The 22,703-nt window shown below is 39.3% G+C and overlaps 2 protein-coding genes across 3 annotated transcripts in view; one reads left to right on the forward strand and one right to left on the reverse strand.

Annotated features, from left to right (window-relative positions):
• The first annotated feature begins 1,838 nt into the window (after window positions 1–1,838).
• On the forward strand, window positions 1,839–3,557 carry LOC127798731 (1-aminocyclopropane-1-carboxylate oxidase 5-like). The gene is made up of 3 exons (XM_052332295.1): window positions 1,839–2,027; window positions 2,184–2,425; window positions 2,645–3,557. The coding sequence occupies exons 1-3, from the start codon at window positions 1,920–1,922 to the stop codon at window positions 3,273–3,275; spliced, it is 981 nt and encodes a 326-aa protein (XP_052188255.1). The 5' UTR covers window positions 1,839–1,919; the 3' UTR covers window positions 3,276–3,557.
• Window positions 3,558–4,178: 621 nt separating this feature from the next.
• The window catches only part of LOC127798725 (NAD kinase 2, chloroplastic), a 41,449-nt gene continuing 22,924 nt past the window's right edge, over window positions 4,179–22,703 (reverse strand). Inside the window, exons 3-9 of one of the 2 annotated variants that reach the window (XM_052332284.1) lie at window positions 20,762–20,883; window positions 20,503–20,644; window positions 20,189–20,413; window positions 19,930–20,004; window positions 9,672–9,809; window positions 5,031–5,132; window positions 4,179–4,512 (exon numbers count right to left, since the gene is read on the reverse strand). In XM_052332284.1, the coding sequence (XP_052188244.1) occupies window positions 4,309–4,512; window positions 5,031–5,132; window positions 9,672–9,809; window positions 19,930–20,004; window positions 20,189–20,413; window positions 20,503–20,644; window positions 20,762–20,883 (1,008 nt within the window). In that variant the 3' untranslated portion in view covers window positions 4,179–4,308. The remainder of the gene's footprint in view (window positions 4,513–5,030; window positions 5,133–9,671; window positions 9,810–19,929; window positions 20,005–20,188; window positions 20,414–20,502; window positions 20,645–20,761; window positions 20,884–22,703) is intronic. The other variant, XM_052332285.1, reaches the window with a different exon arrangement.

The following is a 22,703-nucleotide window of genomic DNA, read 5'->3' on the forward strand; positions in this document are numbered from 1 at the left end:
AAAATGGATGACAAGAAGAGCGAGATGCCAATGTTTAGATAAGCGAATACTAGTTAGATTTTACCTTTGTTATAGGAGTCCTTATAGAGAGTTGTCTTTAATAATTGGGCAACACACTTCTACGGAGATGCTTCCTTGGTGGCTAATTTCTTGAAAGGAATTCGAGTTAATTTCCTTGAGTCTGAGATATCCATAATCAGTTGAGATGATAATCGCCTATTTAAATTAAATCCCAAATGGGTGGTGCTTTCCATGATTTAAGGTGAGATTGTGGATTTGACAAGCTTTCTCCATGCTTTGAATAGATTGCGAAATATCTTTTGATTTTATGGTGAGTGGGTTAGTTAAAGGGGCTCATCCCAATGTGGGAAAGTTCAGCAGTAGATATAGACACATGCAACTTCATTGGGTTCTTTTGGGTGGCATACAGTTGTGGACGGTTGAGGGATAGGTCTCTTGTTGTTGCGTAAAGTGGGGGATCTTGCCAAGCAAGAGATCCTCAAATGCCAATGAATTTGTAGCCCTTTTGCTTAATTTGCTCCTCTTTGACCTTGTCCCTAAAAAAAAAAGAAAAGGAAAAAAAGAAGAAAAATCCATCTAAGAGGAGCTGGTGTGGTTGCCCATGTACATTGTGCTCATTGTTTGTTCTTCTCCTAGGGTTGGCTGTCTATGAATGTTTTTGCATTGCTCTTTATTTTTATTTTACCCTTGGATTGCTTTGTATGGTATTGTCGTGGTCATGCATCTATGGAGCATTTGGTTTCCTTCAAATGCAAATATGGTTGCTTTACAAATATAATGAGTTCGTCTAACTTATGATTTTAGTCATTATATATAGTATGAATTTTTAAGGGCATTAAAAATAATTGGTAATATTCACACACTAAAAAACCTAAAAAGATTAAAACCCACAACTTCATATTTCTTCTACCCTCCAATACCCATATATATATATATATATTCATATTCATTCACTAGTAACTTCCATCTGAGTTAGCTGCAACAGGAAAAATTTGAATGTTTTATCTTTTAAAATGAATACATATTGGGGAAAGAAAAAGAGAAGTACCCTCAACATGAAGTGATTGCATTCCCGACCGTTCCCTACTTATGATTAATTTATGGTGGAATCATGCAGGGGGTGTAATAATAATAGAGTTGACAACGAAGATTACAAATATTTTTTAAATTAGGGTTTGACTATAGCTTGGTCTCCAAGGGTTTGTGTTTCTTTAACCCTCAAACCATGCCTACAAATCAGAGGGTATTAACGAACTAGCTAATTCATGATGCAAATGCAAAGACAAGTCAAAGGTAATGATGGTCAACCTGATGTCGGCAGAGATCTCAACTCCAAGTAAACTAATTAATTAAGCATCCAAATTTCAAGCAGGTCACGTCTGCACTGCATTTCAAGATGAGATTTTTTGGGTTTTGGGTAATGGCCAACATATGCACTTTAGACTAGCTAGCTAGCTAGTTGTGGTTTAATCGCCTTAATTATCATAATAATCGTAATAATAACAATGATGAGGAAAAGGACTAGGATGGGGTATATATGATGTGTATATATATATATATATGCAAAATTAATTGGTTAATTTATTGTGCAATGGGCAAGCAGTAGCTCGCAAGGAGGCATTGACCTCTGAAAAATTTAATATTAATAAGGTCACCGCCCAACAGGTTAGCCAAGCTGCCACTCTATGTCTGTATTTTTATATTTAACCGTACAAGAAGATTAATTATGATACATGATACATCATATAAAGAGTTGACATAATCCGAATATGGCGCCAAGGAAACGGCTATAAATACCCTTCCCAGTTGCCACACCCTCTTCACTGCAGCTGACATTCATTCTAATTAAACCCCACTTTCAATCAAACAAAAACAATCTCTGATCATCGATCATTTCAATGGCGATCCCAGTTATTGACTTCTCCAAGCTCCATGGAGACGAGAACGAGAGGGCACAGACCATGGCTCTCATTGCCCAGTGCTGCCAGGACTGGGGATTCTTTCAGGTAATTCGTCCTCTCTCTCTCTCTCTCTCTATATATATATATATATGTGTGTGTGTGTGTGTGTGTGTGTGTGTATATTGCATGTAATTCTATATATATCATCTTGTATACATAGTTGTCAATTCTTTGTGGGTTATTTAAATTTGGTACGTACAGTTAGTGAACCATGGCATTTCGGAGGAGCTTCTGGAGAGGGTGAAGAGGGTTTGCTCTGAGTGCTACAAGCTCGAGAGAGAAGAAGGTTTCAAGAAGTCGGAGCCGGTGAAGATGCTCGCCGATTTGGTGGAGAGGAAGAAGAAGAAGAAGACCACCGGCGAGAGGCTGGAGAATGTCGATTGGGAAGATGTCTTCCTTCTCGCAGACGCTAACGAGTGGCCATCAAACACACCTGACTTCAAGTAAGCAAAGCTCACAAACGAATGGACTGTCGAATAATTCACACTAATAAATAGGGGAAGGAAGTATCGTCGAGGAAAACTGTTTTAATTAAAAGTTTAATTATGTTCTAAGAGGCATCATCACTAGAGACAGTAGTGGTTTATCATCGTCAAGATTGGACGATCATGCAAGGTCATCTCCTTAATACTGTTCCTAACAAATTAATACCATGATGGCAGGGAAACAATGGCGGAATACAGAGCTGAGCTGAAGAAGCTGGCGGACAAGGTGATGGAAGTGATGGACGAGAACTTGGGGCTGCCCAAGGGCTACATCAAGAAGGCATTCAACGGCGGCGCCCAAGATGGCGAAACCGCCTTCTTCGGGACCAAGGTCAGCCACTACCCGCCGTGCCCCCGCCCTGAGCTGGTGGCCGGACTCCGAGCCCACACCGACGCTGGCGGCGTCATCCTGCTCTTCCAAGACGACCAAGTGGGCGGCCTACAAATCCTCAAAGACGGGCAATGGATCGACGTCCAGCCGCTCCCCAACTCCATTGTCATCAACACCGGCGACCAGATTGAAGTGTTGAGCAATGGCAGATACAAGAGTGTTTGGCACCGGGTTTTAGCCACCCCGGATGGGAATAGGAGATCCATTGCCTCCTTCTACAACCCTTCAATGGCTGCCACCATAGCTCCTGCTCCACAGCTTGTGGAGAAGGTGAACCATGAAGATGAAGAAGAAGCTGATTATGATCAAATTCAAGCCGCCTATCCCAAGTTTGTGTTTGGTGATTACATGTCAGTTTATGCTGAGCAAAAGTTTCTTCCCAAGGAGCCAAGGTTCCAAGCTGTGAAGGCCATTTGATGTGAATCAACAAGATTGATTGATTGATTCGTCTTCACCAAGAGGAAGTGATATGTTGTTCATGTTTTCCTTTTATGTTAGGGTATATCAGCCGTTGCTTGTCATTCTCTAGCTAAGGATATACAGAAAGATATTAAGTACGATTGTTCCTGTTAAATATGGTGGCTTTGTTTGTCTTGTATGTAATATTTATTGCCTGTTTGATCTCCTGTGGTTTTATGTAGATTTGCATAATATATGGGTAAATTTCCCCCATAACCCTTGCGGGTTTTTCCAAACGTCGTTTATTTTTCGAAATTTTAGATTTTATGGTTTGTAAGGCTCTCCACTTTTAGTATTTTAGACCCTCATAATTTACTTTTATCTTTTTATAGTCTACATTCTAACATCAACGACAACTCCATTTAGACTGTTTGACTGAAAAGAGAGGTTGTTTGAAAAAGAATATACTGCAGAAATCCAAAATACCAAAAATAAGGTGAAAAAACAAGAGATGTGTCTGGAAAAGGCCCAAATGACATAGACTTAGTTGAGTTTACCCTAATGTATTTTCTTCCAATTTTATTTGGTTTCAGAACTTGTAAGCAAATGAATAATTCTTTGAGAAACATATATTATGCACACACTTCAATCTTCTGTAAATTTCAGCTGTTTGGAGGGAAAGAAGCCTCCACTCCTACGAGCTTGTACACAAAAGACCCCAAAAACAAAGCTAGAAATCAACACACACACAAAGTAGAGCATTCATATACCCATGAGATGATCAAAAGATCAAATCTTCACCTCATTTAAATGGCAGTATACAGTTAGCATCTTAAGTAAATGGAAGGCCCTAACTACTTTTTCATATATATATATATATATATATGTATGTATGGGATCCATTTCAGGAAATGAAAAAGATATGTAATATGCCCTTTCACTCTGGATTAACCATTAATCATTATTCTTTACAGCTAATAATATATGTACAGTAGTATTAATGTACACAAACCTCAGCAAGAGTGGAGGATATATTTCAGAGTGGGGTAGTTCAAAGGGCCTTCTGATCGAGCCTTTCGTTCCAATTCAGGCAGCGAATTAAACTACGAAACCAGTCGCACGTTTGGTCAGACTTGTTAACTGTTGGAAGCGGATGCTGGCTCATCGATATCCGGACTGAATCGTTTCTCGAGAGTTGTTGCCTTCTCTTCCCGTCGAAGGAGACCCAGGCATTGCTTCTTGCATCCTCTGGGATCTGATTAGAAACCAAAAAGCATTCAGCAACTCCCAAAATCACCCTAGTCAGTAAACCATAGATGGTCGACGCTAGAAAGTAAGAGAAAATGTTCCAGCGTCATATTGCCAGAAAATTAAGCCAAAAATTCCATTTACATGGCATCACAGAGAAAATGATGATTGCGATGGTCATGTGAGAAGTCCAAAACAATTGATAAAACTCAATTGTGTTCATTATACATACAACTAAAGCATATGTATCAAAAAAATTATAAAACAAATGCATCAAAACATTATTCTTAACGCTCTAATAAAGGATGCAAGTTGGAATAATAACAGTCAACAAATGTCTTCAAGATAGAGATCAAATTTGGTTCTAATCATTTCCTACCTTGTCTTAATGATCAAAATAATTCAAAGAGCAATGAAATTTAAATAGTTCAGGGGCTGGAATTCAGAAAGCAGAAAGCTGAAACAAAAATTTGAGAAACAGTTTTATTTTAGTAGTTAGTAGCACACAGATACAAATAAATTCACCTTTAATATAAGCCTTGCAGAATCTGGAAGTATAACAGGTCTGAATGAGAGAGAGTGTGGACAGATTGGTGTAAACAGCATGCACGGAACATTTGGATGAACCTGTATGCAAGATCCATCAAATATCAGATACGTGACACCTTCACTTTAGAAATAAACAGCAACTGTTATTGACAGGATGACAAAAGAAACTAAGTTTTAAAGTCTGGTTTCAGTATTATTTTGATCTACAGCTGTAGATTCAAATTCAGTTAGGAAGAAGTTGACGCAGTTTCCTATCTTTTTTTCGGGAAACAAAGATGATGTGACTCAAGTTATGTATGCAAGTATTGGCAAATAAACTAAAAGCAAGACTACCTCTGAAATCGTTAACTGGAGAAGTCCTAAGCTTCTACTGGGCTCCAGGTGAAAAGGTCTACCAGAGAATGAGGAAAAATTAATTACTGATTCGGGGGTGGGGAGAAAGAAAGAAAGCTACTCCTCCTAGAAGCCAAGAAATACACATTTTCAACTAGGAATGGAGCACCTATTCCTGCCTCCTTTGAAACTGACGCACATGTGCTAGACGAAAAGACCCAATATGAGGATTTATTCAAAAGCTCGCTGAGGTTTTTTCGTTGACTAGAATGGTGTTGGCCAATAATTTTAAGTCATAAAGTGTCACGAGCTGTTGAGGGCCCATCGCCTAACCCTTAATGAACCAAAGGCGCATCATATCATGACAATAATAACAATAGCCAAAAATTGAAGCATAACAATATTCATTCCAAAAATCAACTGAAATAACTGTCTATACAATCCCTACCTATAACAATCAGAGCAAACTGCTAAGAATATCAATACTCACACCCACGAGAATGTGGGACATACCAAACAGAATGACTAAGCTAATCTGAACTAAATTGGAGTTCGACTTCCTCAAACCATCTATCTTATTGGTTCCATGGGCAAACCTTGACCTAAAAATTTAAAAGAATCTACAATGAGTTGAAATTCAGTGAACAAAACAATATTTATCGCAGGACAAGCAATACGCATGAGCTTTCATTCAAGAAATATTCTCATTAAATAAATGCAAAGAAATTTTTTTATAATAAAGCAAATAAATTATTTTTTAAGAAAATTCTTTCTTTTCCAAATATTTTTTTTTCTTTTTTTGAAATTAATCAAGAAACCAATAATTTCAATTCCATAGGAGTACACTAAGCATAACGAATCCATATAATAGTAATTAGTCACATCCGTGCCAAAGTAAATCCACATGTATTGGCCGACACACGTAGTTAGCATTACTCCTGCTAACTTAGATTGTCAAGGTACATCAGGGCTAATAGTTACCGCCATTACCTTGTAACATTCTAACAAAGGTTGTCCCAAAAGATTTAACATATGCATAATTTCATGTATCAATCAACTGTACTAAAATTCCAATCATAACAAATCAATCATCAAAATTTAACAAATTGATTCATAATAAATGTAGAAATTGGTATAGATTGAATAGGAAGAACAACAAAGAATCGTTTTATTATGTTGTATAGACACTAAATACATTCCCTATTAATAGGGAAGAAGATTACACTATAGGAAAGGAAAACAGATATGTCGTACACTGTACAAGGAAACTAAAGATACAATTACAGATTAAGAAACTTATTAAGTCAGGATCACTTTCCTAATATTGGAGAAGATCTATCTTGATTTTAGGAAAGTCAGTTCATGATCCTTCTCCTCAAATTCTCCTTTAATCTAGTGAATCATTCAACACTCCCCCTCAACCCGATAAATAAATATCTATTATTCCCAACTTGCTTACAAGTTCTTCAAATCTCTTTATAGGTAGGCCTTTTGTTAATACATCAACAATTTGATTTGTTGAAGAAACAAAGGGTATACATACCTCCTTAGATTCCAACTTCTCTTTAATGAAGTGACGATCAATCTCAACATGTTTGGTCCTATTATGCTGCACAAGATTATGAGCAATGCCGATGGCCGACTGATTGTCACAACATAACTTCATTGGTCCATGGCTAGGGATTTTTAGGTCGTCCAACACTATCCTTAGCCACAATAGCTGACATAGACCAAGGGTCATTGCTCTAAACTCAGCTTCTACACTAGACTGAGCCACCACACTATGTTTTTTGCTATCCGGGACACCAAGTTGCCTCCAAGAAAGACACAGTACCCTGTAGTTAACCTTCTATCCACTAGTGAGCCCCCATAATTAGCATCTGTGAACCCTACAACCTCCATTTCCTTCCCCGGTCTGAATAGAAAGCCTTTCCCAGGAGTTATCTTTAGGTAGCATAGGATCCTTCTCACTACTTTCATATGTTCCTCAATTGGATTATGCATGAACTGACTCACCAAATTGACTGCAAATGCAATGGCAGGCCAGGTGTCAGAGAGGTCCCACCAATCTTTGATATCTTTCTTTCTCCACATTCAGACTGTTAGAGTTTCCCAGTTTTAGATTAGGCTCTAAGGAAGTCCCTGCAGTCTTGCCACCTAGCATCCTTGTTTCCTCCAGCAATTCCAAGGTCTATTTTCTTTGGGAGAGAAAAATACCTTTCTTTAGAGTAGGCTACTTCTATTCCCAAGAAGTACCTAAGTTTATCAAGATCCTTGATATCAAATTCAAGAGCTAGGTCTTTCTTTAGTTGCTGCTGCTCCTTAATTCATATTCTGTAACAATGATATCATCTACATACACCAATAATGCTATTAGACTTCCCTTCTTGAAGTGTTTAATAAATAAGGTATGGTCTCCCCTACTCTGTCAATATCCCATAGTCTTCGTTGCCTTTGAAAATCTAGTCAAATCAAACCCTTGGGGATTGTTTTAATCCATAAAGGGCTTTCCTTAGCTTGCAAACATGCCCTATAACACCATCGTTAAGACCCAAGGGGTGGCTCCATAAAGACTTCCTCTTCTAGATCACCATGTAAGAAAGCATTTTTGACATCCAATTGCATCAATTGCCAACCGTAACAACTAGCTAAGGATAGAAGAATTCTTACTGTGGTCATTTTAGCCACTGGTGCAAACGATTCCAAGTAGTCAATGCCATAGGTTTGTGTATACCCTTTGGCAACCAACCTGGCTTTATACCTCTCCAAAGTGCCATTTGCATTATACCTAACATTGAATACCCATCTACAACCCACAGGCTGAACCTCTTTTGGTCTAGGCACCATTTCCCATGTCTGATTTTTCTCCAGAGCCCTCATTTCCTCTTGTATAGCAAGAACCCAATTCTGATCTTGTAATGCCTCTTCCATAGTCTTAGGAATGACCATAGAATCAAGGGAAGATAGAAAACACTTGTGCTTAGGTGACAAACGATGGTAGGAAATGAAATTGGCTATAGGATGCTGAGTACAGCTCCTAACTCCCTTTCTAATGGCAATGGGCAAGTCCAAATTAGTGTGATCAATGTGTAAAGGATCATGACTGAAAGGATTCCAAACCTAACCTTAAGGAGGAAGCTGGTCCTTGCTTAGCACATGGGATAGGCTGACTCCATCTCTTGTATACATAAGGTGATCCTTTGAACCTTGCAGGAGACCTTGCTGAATCTAATATAGGATTAGGGGATTCTTGAGATGTTACCTCATGAGGGGCTAAAACTAGAATAACAGAGATAGGAGGAGAAGAATCAGCAGAATCAAGTGGAAGTGAACTTGTGGACTGAGGTTCATGGGGTAGGTCAAGAGATGGCAGAAACACTAGTGATTCCAAACTTGGCAAGGACTGGTCACCACTTATATTCTCCCCCTAGTGATCAGAAGCATAAGGACAGAAAAAAAAACCTGATTTTCCACAAAGGTGACATCTTTAGAGAACAAATTTCCAAGTCGGAGGATAATAGCATTTATAACCCTAGGATCAAACTTATCCCTGTGTTGTTTAGACACATGTATAAAGGCCACACACCCGAATACCTTAAGTGGAAGAGGGGAATGAAGATTGAGTTCTAGAAAATGAGTTGTGAGGCACTAAAAGGGACTAAGATGCCCTAGCACCCGAGAGGGGACCCTATTGATCAAATATGTGGTAGTTAACACAGGCTCACCCCAAAAAGATTTAGGCACAGAATTTTGATGCAAAAGAGCTCGAGTCACATTGAGGAGATGCCTCATTTTTCTCACAGGAACCCCATTTTGTTGTGGGATGTCAACACAAGGATTCATGGAGAATCCCTTTCTATTGAAAAATTGATTTAGGGTGTGATTGAAGTAGTCTCTTGCCTTATCAGTTCTGAATTTTCTAATGGATACCCCAAATTAAGTGAGAATAATCCTATGAAATGACTGTAAGATATTGCTAAGGGTTGGTTTATCTTTTAACAAGTAAACCCAGATCATTCTAGTGCAGTCATCAATAAAAGAAACAAACCATTTAGCCCCAGAATAGTTGGGAACTTTAGAAGACCCTCATATATCAGAATGCACCAATGAAAAGGGAAATAAAGACAATTTATTACTAATAGCATACAGGACACTATGATGTTTTGACAACTCACACACATCATAGTGAAATTCACCCACATTCAGACCATGAAAGAGATTTGGAAACATAGTTTTCAATAAGGAGAAAGGGGGGTGTCCTAGTCTAAGGTGCTGAAGCCATACATCCCTTTTGGTAGAAGTGGGTTGGGAAGAACATGCTAGAACAAGCTGGTCTCCTACGAGTGATTCATAGGTCTTCTGCAAGTAGTATAGTCCCTTGTGTGCTTTAGCAACACCAATCATCCTCCCCGTGGCTAGATCCTGAAACATAAAGTCATAGGAGAAAAAATCACATGACAATTAAGGTCTCGAGTCAATTTGTGTACAAAAAGAAGTTTAGTAGAAAGGCTAAGAACATAAAGGACATGCTGGACTTGAAAAACAAGGTTTAAGCACACTTTTCCTTGCCCAATAATAGGAACAGATTGACCATTGGCTACAGTAATTTTTCTGGAGCTATTTATGGTTCACATGTCTCAAAAAAGCTTAGGTTAGAGGTCATATGATCAGTAGTTCCAGAATCCAAAATCTATAATCCATAATTCATTCCTAGGAGTTTGAGAGGCAATAAAGATCTCAGAATTAAAGCACATACCTGCTTGAGCTAAAAAGCATGAATCCCCTTGAAAAGTTTTCAGAAAAGATTTCAACTTACTGATCTCTTCAGCATTCAACTCCCTTAGATCAGGTATGGTTGTAGCTTCACCCTTTTCGGCAGTTTTTTCTCCTTAGTGGACAAATAGGCTCTTGTGGGATGTTTGGCTTGCAGGTTCTTAAATCCTCCTCCCATTTTACTCAGGACAACTTCTTTACCATGCAATTTGGAGCATGTTTCGCTTGTGTGTCTAGGCTTCTTGCAGTGGGAACACCACACTCCTTCCTTATTCTATTTTAGGTAAGGCTGATCCCTTCCTTGTGATGATTTTAACCATGTCCCCTACACCCTATTAGAAACCATAGCAAAGCCTTCCACATGATGATTATTAAACATTGCTACCCTTCTATGTTCCTCACTTCGAACTATGAAGTAGACCTCATTCAAAGATGGCATTTTCTCACGGCTAAGAATTTGTGCTCTGACCTAATCAAATTCAAGATTGAGCTTCGCCAAAAACTTTACTATTCTATCTTTTTTTAGCATAGAGGTTAGAATAATAGCATCTTCACTACATGCCATCTTAATATCTTGATAATGGTCTAATTCAAGTCAAAAACCATTCATCTTGTTATAATAATTAGTCATAGATATGGACCCTTGTTTTGTGCTACTGATTTTAGTCTTAATCTCATAAACAACAGATGCATCTTGCATCTTTAAGTAAGTTCTCTTAACTATCTCCCATATGTCATTAGTTGTAGATAGAAACATGTAATTTTTACTCACCTCGTGTTGTATGGAATTCCACTGCCATGACATCAACATAGAGTCCTTTACGTCCCAAGCAGCAAATGTGGGATCCGAGGCCTTAGGGGCTGGACTAGTGAGTTGAGAGACCTTCCCCCTTCCCTTCAAAAATGTCCTCACCAGTTTGAGACCAATGGAGGTAGTTGCCACCATCCAATCGGTATAAATGGTGCATATTGGGCAACTCACCAGAAAAAGTACTTTCGGTTAATGGCTTAGTTGAGATTGCTTCTCTCATTGACATGGGAGAAGCTGTTGTTGAAATCTTAGACATTCTATGGGGTGACTGCCAGAAGAGAAGGACAAGAAACTATCGAGGCAATGAAGGCCAAGAAAAGAACGAGTATTAGTCTTCCTTAGGTTGGCTCTGATACCATGTAGAAATTGGTATAGATTGAACAGGAAGAACAACGAAAAATCGTTCTATTATGTTGTATAGACATTGAATACATTCCCTATTAATAGGGAAGAAGATTATACTATAGGAAAGTTATAGGAAAGGAAAAACAAATATGCTATACACTATACAAGGAAACTAAAGATACAATTACAGATTAGGAAACTTATTAAGTCAGGATCACTTTCCTAATCTTGGAGAAAATCTATCTTGATTTTAGGAGAGTTAGCTCACGATCCTTCTCCTCTAATTCTCCTTCAATCTCATGAATCATTCAACAATAAACAATCCAAAGCACTTTGCTAGCAAATCCATAACGATTATTAGTTCGTGAAAAACACCTCTGGAGGAGTCTGGGGCTGAAGAAGAACATATGAAATAATCAGCAAAGAAGAACTACTCTTCTTCTTGGGAAACCTAGCAAAAAGAGTGGGGAACAATTGATATGCTATGTCACAGAAAGTGTAAAATAAAAATTAATAAATAAAAAAGTCAACCCAAACCAATTGGGCTAACCTAGCAAGGCAACCAAAGGGGGCCATCCCCGCAGCCCATACGGTCGCGGTACAACCCTGCAGCCCATAGGGCTCACAGGAAAGCCCCACAGGGGGTCACCCTAGAGCTGGCACCCCCTGCTGCCCTACTACAAGGGCCACGGTGCCCCCTGAGGGGTGGCACCCCCGTGACCCTATTATGAGGGTCGCGGGGCCACGATGAGGTGATCGTGGCCATGGCCATTGTTGCACAATCGTGGCCCCAAAATTAAGCTCCGTGGGGGCTTCCTCACCCCTTGGGGCGGCATCGCCGCCAAAATATTTCCCCAAATAGGGGGGGTCCCGCACAATGCGCAAACTAGATGACTTTGACATTCAAAAATCCCTCTAATGATCATACAAAAAGGATATGCAATTATCCATAAAAGGATTCTAATTCCAAAAGGACAAAGATAAAACATCATTTATAAGAATCCTAATCTTAACAAAATTAGCATTAGTCAATATAGATGTTATTTGAAAGAATCCTAATCTTGGACTACTTCGGATTACTTCATACTCCTCCATAAATAGGCAGACACTCATTCCAGAAAGAGGTACGTCTCTGATACTGGTGGAACTTCTGCTCTATGGTTTTTTAACATCTTCAATGTCTGACTTAAGTAATGGAGTGTTTGTGCGAAAAATCTCCCACACCCTCTAATTGTTTCTTTCCTTGCAAACTCAGGCGGCCAGACAACAACGTTTCTTGTCAAATAAATTTAATACTGTATCTCGGCAACGACAGTAAGATATATAGACACATTCACTTATTATTACATGGTATCAGAGCAGGTTCAACTCTAACCCTAGCAGCCTGTCGTCTCTTCCACCCTAAATGACTGTTCTTGGTAAATTTTTCTTCCCCTAGCTTGTTTGTTGTGAGGGAAGATTGATCCCCTCCTATGTGACTTGTGCCTCTATATTCGAGGTTGTGTGCCTTGCAGTGTTTGTGTTTGTGATTTCAGATGGCAGATAGCATGATTCCTGATCTGCATGTCTCTGTTGGCACAACAATGAAGTTTAATGGAAAGAACTATGCCCTTTGGTCCCAAGCCTTGTGTACCTTCTTGGGGTCTCAAGGTCACGCCCATCATCTCATTGATAAGAAGCCGGATCCTAAGCATTCCAAGTATGCAGCATCGTGTCAATCTGATTGTGTAGTGAAGACATGGATGTTAAATGCTTTGGAACCTGAAATCGCTGCCTCTGTTGGTCTCACATCAACTGCTAAGGAGATGTGGGATTCTATCAAATAGGTGTTTTCCAATTATGGTAATAATTCTCGTATCTTCTATTTATTTCAGCACCTTGTTGATAATAATTAAGGAGAGAGGTCTCTGCTAGACTTTTTTGCTGCCTATAGGGGGATTATCAATGAATTTCGTTGACTTTAGCCTCTCTCTACTGATTTAGAGACTCAGAAATGGCAATGGAAAAACCTGTTTGTATGTGGTTTTTTAATGAACCTAAATGAGTAATACAACGCTCTCAAGAGTCAGGTACTTGGGGACAGTACCATGCCTACGCTTCAGTCTGCTTTCTCTCGCCTACAATTTGCTTCTCTGGTCTTGTCCTCTCCTAGGGTTGATCTGAAGCATTCAGCCATAGTTGCATGTGGTTGTGGGTGTGACACTGGCAATTCAAAGGTTATGATAGGTTATGTGTCTTTTATGGTAAAACAGGGCACACAGTGGATTGATGTTGGGATAAGCATGGCAAGCCTCATTGGGCTACCAAAGGTGCTAGGTTGTCCAATGCCCCTACAGCTGCAACTGTTACTCTTGCTGCCAGTGAACCTAGTTCCTCTGCTGCTATTTCTAAGGATGTCGTTCAAATCTCCAAGGAGGAGTATGATCAGTTACTGCAATCTAGGCCACATTTTTTTCCTTCCATACCTTCCAATCAGGTACTAGGGCCCTTGCTGCCTCCTCTGGTAATTCTTAGCTAATTGATTCAGGTGCGTCAAATTACATGACAGGTAACTCTAGTCAATTTACCAACTTTACACCTTGTTAATCTCTCCCCTCCATTACTGATGCTGATGGCTCAGTTTGTCATATGTCTGGTTTTGGTACTGTTCATACTTCTTCTCTTAGGCTCAAATGAGTCTTCCATGTTCCAAAGCTGTCCTTTAATCTTCTTTCTGTTCATCAACTTACCAAATCTTTAAATTGTTCTGTAACTTCCTTTCCTACCCACAGTTTATTTAGGATCTCCAGACCAATACAATTATTGGACACGACTTTGAGTTAGGGGGAGTCTACCACCTCTCTCATGATTCTGATTCTGCATTTGTTGCTGCTGCTGTTGGGGGTGTGTCTCCTTATCAATGGCATTGTCAGTTGGGCCATCCCTCCCTTTCTCAATTATAGAATGATGTGTCTTTTAGTGAGTCTATTTCTGAACTAAACTGTGATGCGCGTCAATTAGGAAAACATCACAAAGTGTCTTTTCCTTCTAGAGAAAATCGAAGTTTGCATCCTTTTGATTTAGTGCATTCAGATGCGTGGGGTCCTTGTCGGTATTCCACTATGACTGGGGATAGGTATTTTATTACCTTTGTGGGTGATTATTCTAGGATGACTTGGATTTACTTGTTGAAAGATCGACCATATGTTCTCGATATATTTCAAACCTTTCATAATGAAATAAATGCTCAGTTTTCTTCTAATATTCGTATGTTGCAATCTGACAATGCTTTAGAATATATGAAATATGACTTCTCTAAATTCTGTTCTTCTCATGGCATTATTCATCAGACCTCTTGTGCTTATACCCAAAAACAAAATGGTGTGGCTGAACGTAAAAATTGTCATCTTCTTGAGGTTACCCGCACCATTATGCCTTAGAAGCATGTGTCTAAATCTTTTTGGGATGATGCCATCCTTACTGCCGGGTTTCTTATAAATAGGATGCCCTCTTCTATTCTTGGAGGTGCAATTCCTTTTAAATATCCTTATCCTAATTCTCCTTTATTCCCTCTTACTCGTATTTTTGGATGTGTGTGCTTTGTTCGTCTCTTTGAGCCTGGTTTGGATAAACTTTCTCCTAAAACTATCCATCGTATTTTCTTGGGGTATTCTCACACTCAAAAGGGGTATAGGTGTATGATTCTATAACAAAAAAGAAGTTTGTTGGTGCTGATGTCACCTTTTTTAGTCTAAACCGTTTTTTCAAGTATCCATTGACAAACCATCTATTCCCCTTCCTACTCCTATGCCTTCGTCTATTCCACCTCCCAAACCCTTGTAGGTTTACACCTGACGAGCCACTTTGCCAATCCCTCTTGCTCTAAAGCTGTCTCCTCCTCCATTTGGAGCAAGCTACCATGAGACAAAGGATCTTCTCTCTAAAGAGATTCGATTCAGAATGATTATATGTCCAAGGTCCAATATTGAAATAATTTCAAAGGTTTTCCCTAACTTTGTCCATGTCAACAAAGCCATTTCGTTTACTATTGCTCGCGCAGGTGCTTCCCTCTAAGCAGAACGCTCCCCCATCGATGTATTTTTACATCCCACAGCTTCAGACATGAAGAATAAGATAAAAGGTTTTTCGTTTTCCTTGCTTGATTTTAAAATTTTCTTAGGGTTTTATCTATTTCAATTCTGCAATATTTTGTTCATTAATCACCCTAGATTCTTTCATTTCCACCTCTTCTGGTTGATCTACACCATCCTCTATTCTCATAAGATGATAGACACTAGCTAATAGGCCGCCAGGTGCTACACAACCCAAGCACCACGACACAATTATTAGGGTCACGCTCTACCACTAAGCTAATAGCCCGTCATGTGAGCCTCCAACTAGGGGCTCACTGTGCCAAAAGCAAGCATTGTCATCATATCATATTATCATACCATTGTCACATTGGAGTTCTTTACAGGTATAGACATTCTGTTGGTGATTCTACTGATCTATCCATTGCTCCTAACAAAGGTAAACATTCTTGTACTCAACATCCTATTGCTCATGTTGTCTCCTTTGATCACCTTGGTCCTTCTTTTCGTCCTTTTTCTTTGTCTTTGTCCTCTTGTCTCTATTCCTAGGGATTACCACGGGGCTATTCAAAGCCCAAATTGTCATAAGGCTATGGAGGAGGAAATGTTCGCCCTTCTTATCCACGACACCTAGGACATGGTCCCATTACCTAAAGGGTTCATCCAGTTGCATCCAAATGAGTCTTTACTGTTAAGTATCATCCCAATCGCTCTATTGAAAAGTATAAAACATGACTGGTTGCCAAAGGGTACACTCAGACACCTCGGTATTGACTTTTTGAGACTTTCTCTCTTATTGCTCGTCTTATCTCTGTTCTTGTGCTTGTGTCTGCGGTGGTCCATCTAGATTGGCCCATGTATCAACTGGATGTGGAGAATGCCTCTCTTTATGGTGATCTAACTAAAGAGATTTATATAGAACAATCACCTGGATTTGTTGCTCAGGGGGAGACTCATCTACTATGTAAATTAAAGAAAGCTATTTATGGTTTAAAGAAGAGTCCAAGAGCTTGGTTTGACAAATTCAATCAAGTTGTTTTTGCTGCAGGATTTAGGCGAAGTCAAGCTGATCATTCAATTTTTGTGAGACATAGTTCAACTGGTATTGTGGTACTTATTGTATATGTTGATGATATACTGTTATCAAGTAGTGATATAACTGGTATTGTAGAAACTAAGAAATACTAGCAACAACAATTTGATACAAAAGATCTTGGTCAATTGAGGTATTTTCTAGGTATCGAGGTTGCTCATGGTAAACAAGGTGTAGTGCTATCTCAAAGAAAGTATGTAACGACTTGTTATTCGGTCGGATTATATTAATTTGGGGAAGAAATATTTAATTAGTTGAGTAATGACATTCGGACATTGTATGTGTTATTTTTAGGTAATGTAACCAAAGTAGAGAGAATGTGGGAAAAATTCAAAGGTTTGATTCTAATGGAAGTGGGACCCACGACTTTGCAAGGTATGTAAATAAGCATTTTATGGAATTTGAGGTATTAGAAATATTGTAATATGGATTATGGAATTTTGGTTTAAATGAACATGGGTTTTTCTTGAATATTGGACAAAGTCTAATAAATGAAAATGGGTTAATAATAGCATATATATATATATATATAAGTGAGGAAAAGAGGAGAAAAAGAGAAAAAGGAAGGAAATGAGAGAAGAGGGGAGGGTGTTCGTGAGAGGAAGAAAGGAGAGCAACTAGGGTTTTCGTTCTTCTTCTTCTTCTTCCCCTTGATAATCAAGCTCCAAGAGGGTTTTGGGTTGGTTGGGTGTTGGATTCTCATCATCTCCATCTTCTCTTGCTTGTTTTTCCCTAATTTGGGTTGAGGAGGAGTATGGTGGCTTTGGTGGAACTTCTTCAAGTGGTGTCCCTAAAAGAGGTGATTAAGGCAAGTTCTAGTTTTTCTCTTCTCTTCTATATCTTTTGTTCTTGTTGGGTTGATGATTAGAGCTTGAAAACTTCCATGATTTTTGGAGAAAAATTCATGTTGTTGGTTAAGGAAGAAGTATGTAAACCCTTCTTCATCTTCATTTATTCTTGTTGATTTCAATTGGACCTTGACATAGGGTCTTTTCCACCCTATATTTAGTTGGGAATGATGTATTTTTGTCATTGGGATTGATGGTTGGGAGTTTTGGTTGATTTTGAGGTGTTCCCGATCATTTCTGTGCGTTTCTGGATTCATTCGTCGACTATTTTGGTTAATAGTCGACTATTTAGTCGGTTAGCTGACCTCCGAAAGATCAGGTCTCGGCCCAGTTGACTAATCCTTTCAATAGTCGACTAATGTTCTCATTAGTCGACTAATCATCTCATTAGTTGACTATCCGTAAGTCGACTCTACACTGCGCACCCTCTACTATTTCAGCCATAACTTTCTGTATAGATATCCGATTGACAAACCGTTTGAAGCACTGTAAACTAGACTCAATAGGTTTCAATTTGACATATTATGTGTATTATTTGGACAATTTTCAAAGGGTCTCTCTAGGGTTTAAAGTCATACCTATCGGGATTGAGAGTCAATCCACGTTCTGTGGCACTACTTGGTTCGAGTTTTGGGGTCTCGTGAATAACTATTATGAGAGATGGTTGAAATGTATATGTGGGGTGTGTTTCATGCATTATCATGTTATGGTATATATATATATGTGTGTGTGAGCCTAGGTATTGGGTGGAGCTGATTGGCCTCAAGGGTCGTGTGTGGTCGGGAGCATCGCCCTTGGAATGGAGCTATCCGGACCCAATGACCTCATGGAATTTGAATTGGTTGTGACCTTGGGTGGGAGCTAACTATCCTCGAGGGTTACATGTGCTCACAAGCACAGCCCTAGGAGTGGAGCTGTTTGTCCCCAATCGTCCCTTGCTAATTGTACAAGCTAGTGGGATTCATATGTGTGCATATATGTTCTTTCGTTCGTGGGGACGAGGTGCGTGATTTGCTGGGCTTTATTCATTTTCCCTATGGTGAATTATTCATGTTGTAATCTGATTTCCATTATTAGTCGTTGTTACGTTTGCTAGGCCTTGTGGCTCATTCTCTTGCTTCTTACATTATTCCAGGAAAAGGAAAAGGTAAGGCTGAAGGCGAATCGAGCAAGGGTGGATCTTCGGGGACTTAACTGTATACAGAGATTACTTAAAGACAAGGTCATTAGCAGTCTTTTGTTGTATTACTGAGAACTTGTCAATCTCTTATATTTTGAAGGCCTATGTATATGTTGTTGTGATCATGGCTTGGGGTTTTGTAGCTAATGGAAGCTTAGAACTTGTGTACTTATGTCATGAATGGATGTACATATGTGGTAATTCAGGGAGCGTTTATGGATGTTTTGATATTATGTCTCTCCTTGTGGTGTTTGGGTTGAATGTTCTTATTTGAGTTGTTTCTGTAACATTCTATTGATGACCTCCTCACGGATCCATTATGCTAGCCGAGGCTCCGGGTGGCGGGCCGTCACAAAGCATGCCACAGATCTTCTATAGGAAACAAGCTTAATAGGGGCAAAACTAGCAGAAGTTCCTATGGAACCTAAACTTGACTTGTGGAAGGAGGATGAAGACTTTGATTATAGTACACAATACAGACGACTAGTTGGGAAACTTATTTATCTAATAGTTACTAAGTAAATATTGTGCATGTTGCGGGGTTGGTTAGCCAATTTATGGAAAAACCTAGGAAGTGTCACTAGGAAGCTGCCTACAATATTCTAAAGTAGATTAAAAAATCTCTAGGAAAAGGACCGTGGTCCAAAAAGAACAAATATATGGATTTATTTTGGTTTTTGGATGCTAACTATGCTGGTGACAAAGGGTGACAGAAAGTCAACATCAGGTAACTGCACTTTTGTAGGAGGTAATCTAGTAACTTGGAAAAGCAAGAAACAAATACTTGTATCCAAATCTAGAGCTGAAACAGAATACCATGCTAAGGCTCATACTACATGTGAATTGATATGGTTAAGGGCATTGTTAGAAGATTTTGATATTACACACACTACTCCTATCCTATGCATTGTGATAATCAAGCAGCAATTCATATTGCAAGTAACCTTGTTTTCCAATAACGGACAAAGCATTTTGAAGTTATTGTCACTTTGTGAGAAATGTCGTTACTAGTAAGAAGATTTGTTACTCCATTTACCCCTTCAAAGGATCAGGTTGCAGATATGTTCACCTAGGCCCTTAAGAAGGATGACTTCACACCAGACTAAGTGACAAGCTTCACATGATGGACATCTATGTTTCAGCTTGAGGGGGAGTGTTAGTAGTGTATCCTAGGGATGTAATTAGCTATATATTATGATAAGATATTAGTTGTAATTGGCAGTAATTAGCTGTATAGATAGTTTCCTATTCTAGTAGTTACCTATTCCTGTATAGTTTCTTAATTTATTCTGTTTCCTAATCTAGGAATAGGCTGCATGTATATAAATGGATGTACACACCATTTATAAGATATATTTATAAGATATATACACACATTCTCTTATTCTTACAGATAAATCTAAAACACATTAGAGAACTTACCATGGAACCTCCTGCAGCAGTAGAGTATGCTGTACTTCCAGTAGGGGTGGCAACTATGACTCCATCGCCTTGCACCTTTAAGATAATAAGAGGAACCATTGTATTAAGAGGAATTATTATGACTTGCATGGGTGTAAAAGGAGCAGTTATTACCCCAACATACGATTGGGTATGTTTACTACCTAAGTGAAAAATTAAAAGATTAACTAAAGATTATTCCAAAACATCTTTGAGAAGTTACAAATTTTATTGATCATACCTTGGTTATAAGACGATCATGTTCATAGCATTCAATCTTGGAAAGATATGGATTAGAACCACGATCAACCACAACCTCATTGAGGACATCAAATACTTTTCCAGGCATTGCCTTTCCATTTCGAAAAATTTCACAGCGTAGACGCATTCGGAGAGTTATATAAACACCATCCAATGTGTTGTTCCCATGGATAACTTGTTTCAAGTCCTGCCTATAATCTTCAAACTGTACCAACAGAAAAATCAAATTAATGGAAGAAAAATCACTCATCAGGAGTTTAAAGTTAAAACTCAAAGGTGGGTTGAGCAGTGTACATGGTGAGAAGTGAGAAATCCAAGGGATCCAAGATTAAATGATACAACAGGGGGAACAGCATCCCTAAATAAGTTTGAGGCATGCAGTATAACCCCATCCCCTCCCAAGCATGCCACAAAGTCAACCCTCTCATGGAGATCACTGCATTAAACATGTCAGATAGGGCTATCAGCATGTATAGAAGAATTAAGCTCTCACAATTTTATATCTGAATTCCTTTTATTTTTTTGCTAGATATTTAAGATCTGAAGTTCATACCTGGTATCTTGACTATAAAAGGTCTGAACAAATCCAAAACCTGGAAGTCTTGCAAATATGTCATGTACCTCAGGTTCAACAAGAACATTCATTTTCTCTTGGTGATACAGGAAAGAGGCAACCTGCACATTTTAAAAATTAAGTGTTCAATGAATGAAATGGAGAATCTACTCAAAACAGCAAAGGAATCAGTCAGAACCTCTACAAGATATCATTGGTTCTAGACAGAATCCTGTGTTCAGAACTCTCCTTATACACACACACACGCACGCATATTTATTTGCTCTCTCAAATAGTCAAATTTGTGAATTATACACTCAACTTAAGATAATGAGGAACAAGAGTAGATTCATCCTTGGTCAATTGATATTCTACATCACAAGATAAGTTGGAAAATCCAAGTTTAGCAAAGCAACCAAGTTTAGCAAAGCAAGCATGTCTGAGGCTATTTATAAAAATCACAGCAGAAAGCATAGACAAAATGGAAAGTGGAATGGACTCGGGTACAAGGTATGCTACTTAGCTAGATACGCATTTATGGGGGGTTGGATTAGTTGGTACGCTAGTTTGGTTTGCAAGTCTGCAATAACATAACCATAACAGTAGGACTAGAAACAGGAAAAAAAAAACTAAATGCTAACGTAACAAATTTAAAGCTAATAGTCATCTCGAAAGGTTAATGATAAGGTGAACTTCTTTCATCTCCCAATGATTTTGAGTGTAGACATTTGAATTTGGGCTATCAAGTCACTGTCACATAGCTAGCAAGATATAAGGGTAGAAGGGTCCATCCTATTTTGTAACGCCTTGGATGAGCCTCGGTAGGGTAGTTAGGGCATGCTGAGTCACAGCTGCCTTCTATAGGGTCCCTAACAGCATATAAAGCTGATTGTACTAGAGCCATGCTCCTCGTGATTAATGAGAATATTTTATACTTTCTCTCTCCTTTCTACTATCTCCTTTCTCTCCCTTCACTCTCTCTCTCTCCCTCTCTTCCTGAGTCACCGGAATTCTCCTGAATTCCGCCCTCAGCCTTGTCAGTCCTAGTGGTGTTGACAATTGGTATCAGAGACGACGATCCAGGACCGACGAGCTGCAACCAACGACCATGGCAGAAGGTACCCACATGAAACAAATGAAAGCTTGCTTAGATGCCATAGAAGAAGGTGTGCGACAAGGCCAGGAGCTGGTGGAGGAAAGGTTGGAAACGATGGAAGCGGGTATTAGAAATACCCATGAAGACATAAGCAGGATGAGGTCAGATGTTATTGAAATGGAGTGAAATTTGAGGGATGACTTCACTCATCTCCGAGTGGAGTTTACGGGGTTAAGCTAGCAGTTGAACGCTGCACTAGCCATTTTTTCTCGAGAACCGAACGCAACCTTGCCAATGGATTTTCCACCAAGAACGGCTACTGCTCCCATCCTCCAAGGAGCACAGGGCCGTCAAGAAAGAAACGAGATGAGCCCACAGGAGAGGTGACCATGAGAGGAGGCTTAGGTGCTACAAATAATGTTCTCGTCCCAAAGATGGAGATACCAGTGTTTGAAGGATTGAGGCCTCGTTGGTGGATAAGAAGGTGCAAGCGCTTTTTCTATCACTACCGGGTGATGGAAGAAAACAAGGTCAACATGGCTGCTACATACTTGAATGATGTAGCAGACTCATGGTTTCAAAGTTGGAGTGCTACACGACAGGAATGGAGGTGGCCAGAGTTTATAAAGGAATTCTGGGCCAGGTTTGGTGAAAGAAACTTGACGGATATGGTGGAATAGTTTAATAAGCTAAGGCAAGATGGGACAGCGGAGGAGTACCAGGCCCGATTTGAGGAGCTGAAATCGAGGTTAGGACACGCCCACCCAATGCTAGACGAGCAATATTTTGTGTCCAGCTTTCTTAGCGGACTGAATGATGAGCTAAGACCCATGGTGAAAATGCTAC

This window comes from Diospyros lotus, chromosome 4 (assembly GCF_014633365.1).
Source record: "Diospyros lotus cultivar Yz01 chromosome 4, ASM1463336v1, whole genome shotgun sequence".
Classification (NCBI taxonomy): Eukaryota; Viridiplantae; Streptophyta; class Magnoliopsida; order Ericales; family Ebenaceae; genus Diospyros; species Diospyros lotus.